Source organism: Cololabis saira, chromosome 15 (assembly GCF_033807715.1).
Source record: "Cololabis saira isolate AMF1-May2022 chromosome 15, fColSai1.1, whole genome shotgun sequence".
Lineage (NCBI taxonomy): Eukaryota > Metazoa > Chordata > Actinopteri > Beloniformes > Belonidae > Cololabis > Cololabis saira.
This window is the reverse complement of record NC_084601.1, coordinates 24,881,806-24,898,668: the sequence shown is the minus strand read 5'-3', so window position 1 is coordinate 24,898,668 and position 16,863 is coordinate 24,881,806. Positions and strand designations below refer to the sequence as shown.

At 41.7% G+C, this 16,863-nt stretch overlaps 1 protein-coding gene across 3 annotated transcripts in view; it reads left to right on the top strand.

Moving 5' to 3' along the window:
• The first annotated feature begins 15,929 nt into the window (after positions 1 to 15,929).
• phf14 (PHD finger protein 14) overlaps positions 15,930 to 16,863 on the top strand; it is a 118,762-nt gene continuing 117,828 nt past the window's right edge. For all 3 annotated transcript variants that reach the window (XM_061741157.1, XM_061741156.1, XM_061741158.1), the window contains exon 1: positions 15,930 to 15,999. In XM_061741157.1, the coding sequence (XP_061597141.1) occupies position 15,999 (1 nt within the window). In that variant the 5' untranslated portion in view covers positions 15,930 to 15,998. The remainder of the gene's footprint in view (positions 16,000 to 16,863) is intronic.

Here is a 16,863-nt window from a genome sequence, read left to right as displayed (position 1 = left end):
TGGAGAATATCTGTAATGAAATACTCTTTGAACATGAGTGAAACATCGTAATATACAAAGTGGCAGAGCAAACGCCTGTCTGGAAGCCATTTGATCTGCTGCTCCGCTGAGAAGTCAATTCCCGGGCCGGTCGAGTGTCAGAGTTAACGGATGCTTCCCGTGACATCCATTAACCTTACCCATGCTCACGTTGTTTATTTCTGCATGCACCAATGAGTGTGTGTTCGCTGGGTTTTCTGAACATTTATCTTAATGCTGACAGTTGAAAAACACGTCCTCAAAGTCTTCTTTCTGAAACACTTTATAGCTTTGGGCCAAAAGTCTAAGGTATTAGGGCCAGGCAGGAGAAAAATTTAAATAATATTTTAGAGGAGGAATATTTTTTTTTCATTATGCACTTCTAGAAAAAAGTCGAAATGTCGAGAAAAAAGTCGAGAAAAATGTTGAAATACAATTTTGAGAAAAAAGTTAAAATGTTGAGAAAAAAGTCAAAATTTTGTGAAAAAAGTCAAAATGTTGAGAAAGAAGGCGAAATTTCGACAAGACTTGACTTCTTGAAATTGTATTTCAACATTATTCTCGACATTTTGACTTTTTTCTCGACATTTCAACTTTTTTCTCAAAATTGTACTTCAACATTAATCTCGACATTTCAATTTCTTTCTCGACATTTCAACTTTTTTCTCAAAATTGTACTTCAACATTAATCTCGACATTTCGACTTTTTTCTCGACATTTCGACTTTTTTCTCGAAGTGCACAATAAAAAAAAATTCCCCTCTCAAATATTTTTTCTCCTGCATGGCCCTAATACTCTTCCGTAAGAAGTACTCAGGGTTTACGGTCTCATTGTTGGTTCCAGAAGGTTCTGAAAAATGATTGTGAGGCCCAGTTCTGATGGTGTCCGTCTTCGGAGCTGAATCCAGCATTTAATCCAAAAATGGTGAAATGGGCGGAGCAAACACACCCACCTAAACCGTAGCTGCCTTGCTCAAGGGACTCCGGGTTTTCAAAACTGGAGCAAACATGGAAGTACGTTAAAGTGCAGTTCCCCTTCTGGATGTGGCAATCATCATTTCATCTCTGCTTTTTGCGGATGTTGTTGTCCAGTTGGCTTCATCGGAACGGGACCTTCAGCATGTGCTGGGGCGGTTTGAGGCCGAGTGGGACGCGGCAGGGATGAGAATCAGCACCTCCAAAACCGAGACCATTGTTCTCCACCGGGAAAGGGTGGCGTGCCTTCTCCGGGTGGGGGGAGAAGTCCTGCCTCAGGTGGAGGAGTTCAAGTATCTCGGGATCTTGTTCACGAGTGAGGGAAAGATGGAGCGTGAGATTGACAGACGGATCGGTGCAGCGTCCGCAGTAATGCAGTTGATGTACTGGACCGTCGTGGTGAAGAAGGAGCTGAGTCGAAAGGCGAAGCTCTCGATTTACCGGTCAATCTACGCCCCTACCCTCACCTATGGTCATGAACTTTGAGTAGTGACCAAAAGGACAAGCTCAAGAGGAGTCAGCTGAGGTGGCTTGGGCATCTGTACCGGTTGCCTCCTGGACGCCTCCCTAGGGAGGTGTTCCAGGCATGTCCCACCGGGAGGAGACCCCGGGGAAGACCCAGGACACGCTGGAGAGACTATGTCTCTTGGCTGGCCTGGGAACGTCTCGGACTCCCCCCCGGAAGAGCTGGACGAAGTGTCTTGGGTGAAGGAAGTCTGGGCATCTCTGCTGAGGCTGCTGCCCCCACGACCCGGGAACGGATAAGCGGAAGAAGATGGATGGATGGATGGATGGATGGATGGATGGATGGATGGATGGATGGATGGATGGATGGATGGATGGATGGACAATCATCATTTCTTAAAATGTCCAACTTAAATAAATATAAAATTATATAAAGTAATCTATTTACAAGCTGATACAACAATTGTTTTGGTCTGCTGTTCTTGCCAGTGAGGTGTTTCTGCTGAAATGTTGGCTTTGGTTTCCTCCAAACATGATCCTGGATATGAACGCCAAAAAAACTCAGCTGTGGTCCCATTTGTTTTTTGACAGCCGTCTTGAATATTACCAGCTTGTGAATAATCTTTCTCACCGTGGAACACTGAACTCCCAATAGTTTAATAACCCTCTCCGGATCGATGCGCAGCAACACTCACTTCTCTAAAACTGTTGCTGATTTCTGTCCCTTTTGGCACAAACCAATAAAACTGCCAAATCCACTTTGAAAAGTGACTTTCTGAAAATGGAAACACAGTCAAGATGTTGCTCTGACCATAGAGCTGTCGTTTTTATTGAGTTAAATAATGTTTCTGCCAGGGTTTCTTGCTGTACTGAAGCTTTTCCCCGCTCACTTTAGATAAAAGCCTCTCCTAAATGAATAAATGTAAATATAAATGTAATTCAGTATTCATGCTGGAGGCTTTGGGAATGCAGAGCATTCCTCGGACAGGAAGAGATGGAGCGTTATCGCTGCAGAATTGCTTTGCCTGAATGTAATGGAAGTCCACCTGAGGTGTCAACAGATTGCTCATGTTTCTGCTTTTCCTTGCGAGCCCTGCTGTCATGTGGGGACCCACCAACCCCCCCACACCTTATTTTATTAAAGAAACCTGCTGGGAGACATAAAGTCAATCAATGGTTCTGAACCGGTGCAGGGCTCCTCTTCTCAGCAGTCCGTCCAGCCTGTCAGAAGGACCAAACTACTCCACTCACAACACTGGACGGGTTTTATTTGTACTCAGAAATCATCCCATCATACATTATACTGCTGCTCAAGTGGACACTGGACTTCAGTTTGTGTAAAAATATATAATCCCTTGTTTATTCCGGGAGTGTTCAGTGGGACCACAGAATGTATGAGAGGAACTGGACAAGCATACAAGGCATTGTATATTTTATATAACACTATAATTGTGCCATATCTACAACGGAGTATTAGGGCCAAACTAAGACAAAAAAAATTGGAAATTACGAGTCGTAAAATTACGAGAATAAAGTCATAATGTTACGAGAATAAAGTCATAATATTATGAGAATAAAGTCGTAAAATTACGAGAATAAAGTCATAATGTTGCAAGAATAAAGTTGTAAAATATCACAAGAATAAAGTTGTAATATTACTAGAATAAAGTCGTAATATTACGAGAATAAAGTCATTATATTACGAGAATAAAGTCGTAATATTACGAGAATAAAGTCGTAATATTACGAGAATAAAGTCATTATATTACGAGAATAAAGTCGTAATATTACGAGAATAAAGTCGTAATATTATGAGAATAAAGTCGTAATATTACGAGAATAAAGTCATAATGTTGCAAGAATATAGTCGTAAGACCAGCCGGGTAGAGCAGGAAAAGGAAGATCTGAAAGAGAGGATCAACAATGGAGAGAGGAGGGGCACAGATATATTGTCAATGGTACAAAGATATATTAGTGTTATTTATCCGTTAACAAGAGAATCAAGAGCTGTATCTACAACTCTAAGTTATTGTTGAATCTACAACTGAACTGGTTGTTAAGGTTAGTGAGCATTTCCAGGGAGGATCCAACAGAGGACTGAAGGCTGGCAAGTAAAATAGAAGTGATTTATTTATTTACAGTGAGAAAAAACATCTAGAACTCTATTTAACAGGGCTTTAGTTTCCTCTCCAAGTTTAAATGAGGGGCAGGGACCTGCAGGTCTGAATCCAGGCAGGCCGGCCGGCTGGTGACGGGGGTGCAGGACAGCTTTCCTCACACTCGGCAGGTAGACTGGAGGCAGACTTCCTAGAGGGTCAAAAACAACAGTCATGAACCAGAATACAACAGGTAGTTTTCCAGGTAATGAGCAGGAAGATGACGGAGGCTGCCACCAGATTAGCATGTTGACAGTTAGGTTAGGTTAGTCTGTCAGTTAGTTGACATATATAACTTCACAGCGGGTTTCGTCCACTGAGTGGCAGAAAGACTGAGTGGCAGCGTAAACTTTCAGTTTGAGCAACTGAAAAACATCTAAACTGGGAAAGAGCTGTTGTTCGATCGACTGTATACATAGATTTAGCAAGAAATCAGAGTTATCGTTTTACAGACTGCCGAAAAATAAGCTTAAAAGGAACCCTGGCTATTAAGACATGTAGTCCCTAATTAGCCACAATTGTTCTCTTATACTAAAATATGTTGTTAGAAACACATAAAATAATCTAATTGCTTTAAAAATCTTTATCTTTATCACATATTTTGACCTGCGGGAGGCGCCATGTTTTACCTGCGCAATGCATTCTGGGGGCGATGACGTAGAGCGGTGGCTCTGGGAAGATAAGCCACGTTAGTTTAACTGGGACAGGTATCTAAAACATAGATGAGCAGCACTCTCCCGGCCGTGGAGGCTGACGAGGGAGCCCATAAGACGTCTCGGTTCAGGCAAACTGGATCAAAGTTCTGTGATGCACGGGAGATCTGGAAAAATTATCAATGTCGTGCGCATCTTACCAGTGCATTAGGCTCCGGCGTAGGCGGGGCTTTAGAGCCTGCAGCGCACCGCCATCCGCTCTCCGCTCTGGCCGGGATGGAGACGCCGGTGGAGACGCCGGTGGGCAAGATGCACGTTTGGGTGGGCATAGCCCACCCCTGCCCCCCCCTAAAACCGGCTTCGGTGCTGGGTGATGACAGACCAGAGGCTGAGGGGACTGGCCCGGGACTTTGACGAAACGGGAGGCGCAGACTTCGCTTCAAATAGGCAAGAACATCTTTATTTAATTTAATGACGCCAGATCTGGCTGGGGTTTTTATTGTAGCATCGGCTATCTGCTAGTTGAAACGTGTGGTCTGTTAGTCTATCTGAGTTTTATGGTGTTTTTATAGTTCATGCTTTATGGTGCTGTACTTTTTTTTTTTTTTTTTTACTTTTTTGTAGGTGCGCCGTCACCTTAATGTTTAGCTGTGTTTTGATCTGTGTTTCTGGTGCGCCGTCACCTGTTTAGCTGTGTTTTCATCTGTTTCTGGGTGTCAAAACAGTGGACGGGGGTTAGCAGGAGCCACCGTCTGACGTCACTACCCAGAATGTAAACAACAATGGCGACCTACATGTTAAATTATATTTTAAAATTTTATAAAAACGAAGACATCAAAAAGGTTTTTTATATCACATTGTTATAATTGATACCAACATTTATCTTTTAAGACCTACATGTCTTAATAGCCAGGGTTCCTTTTAAGAGAGACAAATGGATCGCTGCAATTCACAGAAACAACTGGATTTCAGGCACCGAAACGTTGGATTTACGCAGAGCCGTCTGGGAGATTTGCGAGGCCCTGTGCGAAATGGCTTGGGGGGGCCCTCGCGCGTGAGCGTAGCGAGCGCGCGCGAAATTTTTGGGTTTTTTGGGTCGGATTGGTGATTTTTGTGACAAATTTATCAAACGAGCCTTTCAGAGAGGCATTAAACTCCATTTTCTTTAGTTTTTTCTTTTTTCATCCCCTGATGGAAATTTCCTGAATCTGTCTCGTTCTCTCGACATTGTGTGACAGTTTGTTCCAACTCCACCCGTCTGGATCAGAGCAGCTTGTGTCAATGCGCTTGGTCTGATCAGTTGTATTGAACAACAGACACGCGTCATCATTGCACATATATTTTATTGATATGCACAGACTAGTACACATTTAGGTCTGTAATGGAATGTGACTGTTGATATTTATAAGGGAAAAAACGAAAACAAAAAACGAAAAAAAAAAAAAAAAATTTTTTTTTTTTTTTTTTTTCAAAAACGGCCCATAGCGCGAGGCCCCTTGGGGCGCGAGGCCCCGTGCGGTTGCACGGTTCGCACACCCCTTGCGGCGGCTCTGGATTTACGGTTCCCATTTCGTATCAGGTAATGTTGGATTTATGGGTAGCTAACGTTAAACAGTCAAATCATAGAGTTCGGTTTCCTCATCACTTTAATTTCTCCAACAAATCCTGCCTTGAAGTAGGACCAAGTGTCCAGACTTTTGTATGCCTTCAAGCTTTGCTTCGTGTATTTCCCCGGCGTAGAAATTAAGTAAATATAAATATCAGGAAACTGGATTCGTGGCCAAATATTAATGTCCATGGACCACTGGTTCTTGGGGTAACTGTACGGGTCACTGTCAAGTCCAACTGCCTTTACTTGAAGCTGATAATCGGCTGTTATCCCGTCTTCTCCACTAGTTGCAGCTGTTTTTGCCACTCAGTGCGAGTAAGGGGGCTGGTCCAGTGGGGAAGTGACGTCAATGCAGACCCTACCCTCTATAGTTATATTATTGGCTCTGTATTAATCAGACTATTTTGGTAGGAGAGGAACTTGTATTGTTGAAGTGTTTCTAGGTGACATTTGAACACTCAGGATTGTCCAGGACAGCAAAAAGATGTTATCCATTTGAGGCTCCATTTACTGTCTCCTTTTTCAATGAGTCTAAACCTAACATTGTTAAAGGGTATTTTTATCCACCTACATTTTCTAATTTAATCATCACATTTGTTTAAGACAGATGTGAAAAAGACGCTAGCAAGATACAATCCACTTATCTCGGATCTACAGTGAAATGTAAAGGTAGTCTCATGAAAGATGATGTTGTCACACTATTTACACCACTGGAATGAATAAATATTTCAATTTAAATGCAAAATCCTGAGGAGGAGAGAAGCTGTAGATCACTCCGACATGTTGGTTCATTTTACCACAAGATTCATAAATAACATCCAATGCACTCACTCGTTTGCAAATAAGCTTTTAAACCTGACTTGTCGTGATACACATCCATACAGTAATGTTTTTATTTCTTAAGTCACATGTTACTCTTGCTCTCGATGTTCTGTCCTGTGGATCATCAGTCTGACTGATTTCTGTGGTAAGAAGCTTTTTTAAGATCTCAGCTCTGTATATAATCTTCACAACCCAGCCTCAGCCCTGAAGACCAAATACGGTATACATTTCTAGTCTCTGTTGGTTTTTAATTTTAAGATAGAGGTTGATGGGGATCAACATACTGTTGGAACCTGCCTAAAGTGTTCAGTTGAGGAACTGCAAACTATGTTCACTTCCTGGTTGAATCAGATTAGCAGGGGCAATATTAGCTGGGAGGGAATTCATGAAAATCGTGCACTTGGTGACAAGTTTTTGATATTTGGCATGGTGTTAGGTATGGACATATGGTTTTCAAAAACCACCGCAAACAAATTAGGACGGCCCCCTAGTGGCCGGTTTGCAGAAAATTCAAAATGGCTCCCGCTGAAAAGACCAAAGGTCATATCTCAGCTTCTCTTAGTCCTAGATTGTTGTATCTTGTCACTTTCTCTACTTGTTTTGGTGCTAGGAATTCAATTCTGAGATAGATTTCCTATTTCAAGGTCATGTTGAAGGTCAAATTTAATTTTCAAGGTCATTTTTTGTACATAAAAACTCCATATCTCTAGAATTAAGTCACATAGAAAGCTTATATAGGGATCTAGACCCCTATTTTCAACCCCAAGAAATGTCATTTTCTGTTTATTGGACAGGTCACTATCGCTGTAGTGTCAATAATCTAATTGGGTGAGCATTATGGCCATCGTTCAGGCTTAAAATGAACTCAACTTCAGAACAAAGCCACAACGAAAGCAAGTACTGGTGGAGTTGATAATATTGACGAGTGTGGTCGATTTGAGCTCCATGGCACCGCTATATCCCTGACTAACCATCTGACATGTGACAACATGGGGGGGATAGTGGTGCCTTCAGCTTCTGAAGGCACCACTATCAAGCTTCCGGATGACTTTGCCATTGTGCCGTATATAGCTGAATAGCCTATGCTGGGGAAATCAAGCTTTCATCAATTCTAGTTGGAACACCCAGACCAACTTTTTCTTAAAACAACCGAGCAGGGGTGCCTGACAAAGCATGGCTAGACCATGTCCACAAGGTCCTGATAGAAAATGATGGAACACTTCAAGATACACCAGTGATCTACTCTGGGTTCATCTCACATGGCCAAAGCCATGAAAATGTCAAGCATTGGGCGCAGAAACCCTCAATGCTTGTGGTCATGAAGGCAACAGAGTTTGTGAATCCTGGCCAGATTCCAGACATAGCGGATGACTGTCCTCTGTATGCCCAACAGAGAAAATGTAAGTGGAAGTTCCCTAATGAGGTTGGTGAATCAAAGATGGTGTGCTTCATGGGCTTCCTTCACATCAAAATGATGTCCCAAGAGTCTGGGCGTAAGCTGTTGGCTGGGTCTGGCTGGGACCGGGTGTTTTCCCTCGCAAAATTTTCAACACTGGTGTTGCAGCATCTCTTCTAAGTGGCAAGCATGTCAAACGTACACGGTATGCATACCAGCTTACTCTTGCCTGGCTACATGTACTCAAAATACAGGCATATGATGAATACTGCCAAGAGGGCTATGGGCCTCATGAAACCATGGAGATGTGGGAGAATCGACTTATGAGTAGTGCTCCAACAATCTCTTACTGGCTGATAGTGAGAGACTACCTGATGATCAACTGCCGCCTCATCCGGGTCAGCGAGTGGGCAATTGGCCACTAACCCTGAAAGCTTGTGAGGATCTGTGGCCATGGTTATTGGCCTTTGGACATACAAACTATGCCCGCTGGATGCCAGTCTTCTTGAAAGATGGCACGTCTACCAGATACCCACCCATCAGTACATGAGGCTTTCATGGAGGGCAAGTTTGTCGTACAACGTGGTGAAAAGAAGTTCACATTAATGGCACTTGATCAAAGTCAGAAGCACAGCATCAAATTTCTAAAGGAAGATAGTGGATAAAAGGCCTCTATGGTCAGCAAGAGGAGAAGGAGATCATCGAGTTCTTGAAACCTAGTTTCCTACGGGCCATTGATGAGTTTGAGGTGGCCTGCAAGCAAGCTGGGCTCTGCCAAGGCAAATGCAGCTCTAATCACCAAGGTCTTCTTGTCCCTACAAGCCCGTCCTGATCTAGACATCGATGAATTCTTTGAGCACGAGAATCAGCGTGAGCCTCCATCCTTGTCTGATCAAGGCAAGCTCCGGTCAGGAACCAAGTCAGATATTCGTGGATGCCTACCAGGAATGCCTGGTCCTGGCCCCTCTCCATCAGCCAAAGAGGCTTCTGTAGTTGCTTGATATGGCAGCAGTAATACATATCATCAAGACCCAGCGTGCCAGAGTGTTTGGAGAGTACACTCAAATGCACTTGCTACCCTACTTGCGCAGCCTGATGACTGACAGAACGACAAGAGTGGATGCGGTCTGGAATAAATATATAGAGGCAAGTCTCAAATCCCAAACTCGTGTCAAGCGGGGTGGGACTGCAGGGTGTCGAACATGAGTGTCTGCTAAGATGCCTCTGCCAAAGGGAGCTCAATGGCAGAAGTTCCTCAAGGACAGTCAAAATAAAGACCAACTGTTTCAGTACCTTAGTCAGAACCTTCAAGAGATCACAGCTGGGTCAGACTACCACCTTCTCACAACAAAGGCTGACCTTGTCCTGAGCAACAAACCAACGAACCTACAAGCCTTTTTGTTTGTTTTGTTTGTTTATGTATTTGAGCACATTGAATCCATGCTCCAAGGCTTACCTAAAGACAGTAGATAGTGATGTAGTGGTGCTGGCCATCAACCTGTTCAAGGAGCCGGGCCTCTCAGAACTGTGGATTGGCTTTGGATCAGGAAAAGCATATAAAGATATTCCAATTCACCACATCTCAGAAATGCTGGGACCTCAAAAATGCCAAGCACTGCCCTTCTTCCACGCATTCACTGGGTGTAACGTTGTATCAGCAATGTTTTGAGTTGGCAAAAAAAAACACATGGAATGCATGGACAGCTTTTCCTTAAGTCACCAACACCCTCATTGAAATCACCCAAGACCCAACCAGCGTCACACTGGAATCAGTGCATATGCGACATCTCGAACGCTGGACTGTTCTAATGTATAGCAAGGACTGCAGTGTAGAGTCAGTCAATAAAGCCAGGAAGCTTGTTTTCACCCATAGCCTCAAGTCCCTGGATTCAATCCCCCCGACCCAGCACGCCTTATTCCAGCATGGCAAGCTGGAAGCAATCCCTCTCCAAAACTCCTAAGATTCCAGACCCATGTGATTGGGGTAGGGAATGGAATGCCAGAACCAAAGTGTGGGTGCCATATTGGACAGATCTGGAAGATGTCAGCAAGGGATGCGCACTTCTCCTTCACTGTGGCTGTGTGGTTTCCTGTAAGGGAAACTGTAAATGCTACAGAGCTGGACTCCGCTGTACCACCTTTTGTAAGTGTGAGGGAGGCTACACTAATAATGAAGAGTGAAGTAGCTCTGATTTCATACTCTGGGCCCAATAAACAAGGCCATAGAGGCAGGCATTGTAGATTTTAAGTGAGTTTAAATATGCACAGCTGATGTTTTTTGTGTGTGTTATTTTAATAAAATCCTATTCTTTCATTGTGACTTAGTTCTGAGGTTATGTTCATCATAAAGCTAGGGTCTATGATCTTGAGTTTAAAAAAAAAAAAAAGACACCTACTCCCCACACAAACTCCCTTCCCCGTGCTCTGCCTCACATGAAGCTCCCGCCTCCGACACACGCCCTCTGGTACGGGAGCCAGCAGGACCAAAAACAAGCGCCACTTCGGCAAAGATTCTCTCAAATCAGATCACAAATCAGATCACACTCAAATGTCCTTCGTGTTGCCGTACTTTGGGAGGCGGGGGGGGGGGGGGGGGGGTGAGGACTGTCCAATCACTGACATTCAAGCAGATTGACCAATAGGCGCCGTTCGGGTCTTTGCAGGATTACAGCAGATAGAAGAAATATTTTCTTTTGGTTCTTTTTGCTAATCATATTTCATAGGTAACACTATTGGGCAATAACAACCTTATAAATGATTTTGATAAAAATATACAATATGTAAAATCGTAGACCCTAGCTTTAAGCCTGAATGAATGCCACTGCACTCACCCAATGAGATTGACACAGTGATAGTGACCTGTCCAATAAACAGAAAATTGCATTCATTGGGGGTGAAAATAGGGGTCTAGAGCCCTATATAATCTTTCTATGTGACTTAATTCTAGAGATATGGAGTTTTTTGTGCAAAAAATGACCTTGAAAATTAAATTTGACCTTCAACATGACCTTGAAATAGGAAATCTATCTCAGAATTGAATTGCTAGCACCAAAACAAGTAGAGAAAGTGACAATAAACAATAATCTAGGACTGAATTTGAATTTGAATTTTCTGCAAACCAGCCACTAGGGGGCCATCCCAATTTGTTTGCTGTGGTTTTTGAAAACCTTATGTCCATACCTAACACCATGCCAAATATCAAAAACTTGTCACCAAGTGCACAATCTTTATGATTTTTGACATATTCCCTCCCAGCTATATGAAGTTGGAAAACACCCATCTTACCTCAGTTCCCCTTACCTAACTATTTCAGCATAGTCCGGCTCATGCTAATTATATACTTAAATAACATTAGCTTACACCATAGACGGTAAATACAATGGACGACGCATCGGTCACTTGATCCATCGCTCTCTGAAGAGTGATTTTGAAGGCCTTTTTTTCCATGTACTGCCTGTCGACAAGTTGCCTGGAAAGCTGAAAGGAACACACCCACCGTACGTCAATCAAAGTTAGCTGTGGCTACCATAGAGGTAGATGTTTGCAGTGGAATAGTCCATTTCAGATGCTGTTTCTGTGGTTACATCGAAAATTACCGCAGTGACACTGGGTTAGAATAAACTTCCAATTGCTTCGGTTAGGTTTATAGCATGTGGAAGTGATAGCGGCCAGCCATTGGCTGAACCGACGGAAAGACTCATATTAGAAAATAAATGTGTTGCTCCAAAAAGGTTTGCCCCCTTCAGAGTTGTCAGGGGTGTCAAATCAAATGATTGAGCCAAAAATTTTTATTTTTTTTTCAATTTTTAGGCATTAATGTGATAATCGATTTAGAATCGGAGAATCCATTTTTTCAAGACAAGCTTTGTGCTGTCTACTAATACAGTAGCATCCAACAAAGCCATGTGTAATGTGAAAAGTACGGATCCAAGCACAGAGGCCTGTGGAGCACAATGACGAGTTGTGACGTGTGAGGAAGACTGGGATGAATATGATTTAAACTGGGCTAATGCCATTCCTTTCATTCCATTTCTATTATTATTATTATTATTATTAGTAGTAGTAGTAGTAGTAGTAGTAGTAGTAGTAGTATTATTACCATCTTTAGGGTGGGTACTGGAGATGTCTGTGGGAGCACTTGATAGAGGATAGACAAACCATTTTCTGGGCAAGACGCCACCTTCTTCTCCACTGGAAGTCGACTAAGACCCCGTCCACACGTAGCCGGATATCTGCGGATATCTGCTAAACCGGAGATATTTTCCTCCGTTTTGACCTGTCATCCACACGAAAACGCAAATAAACGAAGGTTTAAAAAAACTCCGGGCAAAGTGAAGATTTTTGAAAACTCCGTTTATGTAGATGCGTGTGGACACACATAACCGGAGATTTGCGTTTTCGAACGTCACATTATGCGCCAAAACAACAACAAATCTGCTCTGACGTGCGCCTTTTGTTTACTACAGATGATCCAGCATCTGTTCTCAAAGCTATTTATTAAATAAATGGTCTCTGCTCTTGACCACCACTTACTGCGTTACACCGACACAGAGGCTCCGCCGTACCCTACACCGTAGGGTACGCGGCGACGCGCACCCTAGGTGTAGGGCCCGCGGCTCCGCAGAGCCCGCAGAGACGCGGAGCCGCAGAGCCCGCAGAGCCGCGGAGCCCGCAGAGCCCGCAGAGCCGCGGAGCCCGCAGAGACGCGGAGGTGCAGCTTCCCCGGGAGCTGCAGATGATCTACAGGTTAGAATGCTTATGAAGTGGTCGAAAACGCAGATCTTCGGTTACGTGTGGATGCAAATTTTTTTATAAACGGAGGAGGGAAATATTCGTTTTTAAAAATACCCGGCTACGTGTGGACGGGGTCTAAGGCTCCTCTAGAACTCAGTGGCTCAATGATACCATGTCTTTTCTGAAGCTGGAAAAGATCAGATATTCAGTGAAAGGTAGCTCAACAAATTGTATAAGTGGCTTCCCTTTCTTACATTCTTCCACTCTCTCCAGTCCCTGCCCCCTGAAAGGTAGCTCAACAAATTGTATAAGTGGCTTCCCTTTCTTACATTCTTCCACTCTCTCCAGTCCCTGCCCCCTGGTTGACGGACCCCCCCGCCTTCTCTTCTCTCTTTTCTCTCTTTCTTCCTCCTTTTTATCTATTTGTTTACTTTTCCTTTGTTTTGGTTTTTTTTCATTTTGCTTTGTTTTTTTACTTCCTTTTTTTCTTCTATTTTTTAATTTATACTGTGTAGCTTTAATACTTAAATATTACTTTATTATCATATTACAATTTTCAGTTATTTATTCATTATTTTCGTTGAATTGTGTAATGTTCTGTTCTTAAATCAAGAAAAACATCCTAGGAGACTGTATATCTTTTTCTCATTTCATCAAGATGCACAGTATTTTTATGGTGTCGGGTATCCTATGTATCCTATGTATCCTATGTATTGTGGATTGACATACATAATGATGATCTGTGTAATTGTGTAATGTGTAATTGATTCCTGTTCTGCTGTGCCTTGTCCCCTAATAAAAATAATAAAAAAAAAAATAAATTCTGTACTATATAATAGTGATATCATTTTTTGTTTGTTACTGTAAGTTAATGGGATACTAAAGCCAATTAATCAATAAAATGATGCTAAAACATGCCACTTTTAACTTTTAGCTTTTCGCCACTTTATTTCAAATGATTTTTATTGTTCACAGGAAGTGAAAATGCAATTGCTCCAAAACCAACCTTAGAAAGTCAGATTACAGTTTGTAGCTACACAGTTTTTTTTAGATGTTTCCTGTGGCCACTGTTTGGCTTGAGGTGTTTCTCCCACTAGGGGAGTTTTTACCTGCCATTGTTTATGTTATGTTTATGCAATAATTGCTCGGGGGTCATGTTCTGGCTCTCAGGAAAGATCCTAGAGACAACTTCTGTTGTAATAGACGCTATATAAAAAAAATTGAATGAAATTGAATTGGTCTGATTAGACCAGGGGTGTCCAAAGTTTGTCCTCGAGGGCCCGTGTCCTGCATGTTTTAGATGTGTCCCTTTTTTTATCAAACCGTGATACAAGGAGCTTGGTCATCAACAGAACTATCCAGACTTTGATGACAAGGTAGTGATGACCGTTAATTAGAATCAGGTGTGATGATGCAGGGAAACAACTAAAACATGCAGGACACCAGCCCTTGAGGACCGACTTTGGACATCCCTGGATTAGACCAATTTGATCACTGTGATTGTTATTGTGTTTGGAGGAAGATGAGAGGAACCCTGCAGGCCTCTGAGCACCATCCCAACTGTGTTTCCAAATTAGCACCTTTATCTCTATGTTTAAAAAGTATTCAGACATCTCTAGCAAACATGTTTTTTTTCTTTTCAAAAAGCAACTAGCAACTTTTTTCTAGTCTTATTGTCTTATTTGGAGACTAATGCAAAAGCACATATGCTTTTCACCTATTTCTCAATGAGGGGTCTGTGCATTGGGCCACTCCCCCGTCCCAAAGCACGATCTCAAGGCTGCCCAGCAGCATCTCCTCTATGCTCCAGTCAGAGCTGAAGATGTTCATCCCTCTACGACGTCCTGCAAATACATTGGATATGTGTGAAGCTACCGCTGGCTGATCCTGTGCTGGCCCAGCACTATTGAAAAATATATTTATTTATTTGGACAGTCTCGTTGAGACAGGGGATCTCATTTTTAAGAGAGACGTATTTTAGATAATTTAAAAAAATAATTATATATGATGGAACAATCTGGATACAGTGTTTGCATTATTTGCAAATAATGCAAATCAAACATTATATTAAAAAGAATAATAAAAGCCAGTTTGATGAAGAAATATCATGATAATTGTTAAGTTAAGTGGGTTCTCTTTTTTCTCTCTCTCTTTTTAGCACCATTGTCATATTTTTTTTCTTTGAATCAAAAAAGGATACGACTATCTGTCTTTGACAGATGCTATTTTGTGTTATTTTATAACTTTTTTGTAGTTTATTGGAAAGTGTTTTTAAATTGGGTAATTTGTCATTTTTTTTTTTCTTATTACATTAATTGAAATATGATTTCTTAGGAAAAAGGGAGAGATAGAATAATCTTAGTCTTCTTTCTGTTCCCTTTCATTTAAGGAAAGAGATTTGTTGTAATTTTATTGAACTGTTTTGTTCTTCTTTTAATGAATGAAATAAAGAATAAAATAATATAACAATATTATAAATGGGTGGATGGGTCTTCCAAATAAATTTATACCTCGCCTACTCCAAGTTTAGAATCCAATATGGTGGCTACTAAGACCAATAAAGTAAATACTAAACAAGTTTACGGATTAGTTCATATTTCAGTCATATTTTATTCACATGAGGTCAGACACACATCACAGACACAAATAACTTTTTATCGGTGGATGTGTTGCTGTACTTTGAATGTGCTTCATTCTATAGAATTGTTCCCATTACAATTGATCCATCTGATGTTGCTGATGGCTTGTGGGCATCTGAACAATTTAATGTAAAGCTCCTGTGAGCTTATTATGTTTTTCTGACTTTCCAACTGGAACACAGTCAGTCTGGAACAGCTCTCTAGGGAGGCGTCCAGACCAGGAGGCATCTGATACAGATGCCCAAGCCACGCCCCATGGCTTGGGCATCTCTATCTCACATTATTAATCCCACCAACATTTTATTTCATAAAATAATATTCTTTTGGGAAAAGTGTTCAATGCACTCTTCCTTTTATTCACATATGTTTATGAGCCATGATGTTCCAGGCTACATTTGGTGGTATATTCCTGCTTTCTTGTGTATCGTCTCCATGGCAACAACATCCGGAGCGTGAAACGTCACTCGGTGCTGACCACGTGACCCCGCCGTGAACGAGACCCTCGCTCCTTTCAGTAAACACGAAGCTTTAAAGTGAGTTTTCCGGTCCGCAATAGCGCTTTCCCTTTTCCTGGTGGTTTTTCCTATGTGTTGTGTAAGTGGCTTTACCAGCAAAACGAGTTAAAAGCTGTCGGAAGTGAAAGTGTGAGCGAGCAGCTGTGCAGTGCTTTGTCGTTAGCATGTGTTGTTGCTAATGATGCTAATCCCAGTTGGTTTGGGAGCTGTTTCTGGTTCAGTCTGACGCTAATGTGACACGAACCGTGCTGTCTAGAGAGATTATTATACCCACTTCCCAATGGGGAGGTTTACGGGTTTATACAGCAGTTTCTGTTGAAAGACTGGAGCTAATGCTAACAACAGTTAGCTGCCTGACAGAGTTCAGATCAAAAAACATATGCTGTAAGAGAGGGTTCATTTATTCATTTATTTAATTAACATACAGGACACACAACAACAAAAGACAACATCGAGTTACAATGATATGTATCTAGATGTTTGAGTGTAAATAATATAATGAAAGTAAATAAATACATTAGGAATATTAATTTGAAAAATAGATAATTATCATATAGAGTGATATAATATAGCATGATATAATATAACCAGGGTTCCTACGGGTGCTCGAAATCCTTGAAAGTGCTTGAATTTCAATGTTGTGTTTTCAAGGCCTGAAAAGTGCTTGAATTTTAGTTTATGTGCTTGAAAGTGCTTGAAATTAGAACTCTTGTCTTTCACAAAATTGGGATCAAACTGTATGGTTTAGTTATTACAAGGATAAATAAAATCAGTAAGATGAAACATAACTAGATGTTTACAGCACGATACAATGTACATAATTGTGATAAACAGTGGAAAATATAATAATGAATATATATATTCCTGTAGATATTTTACCCC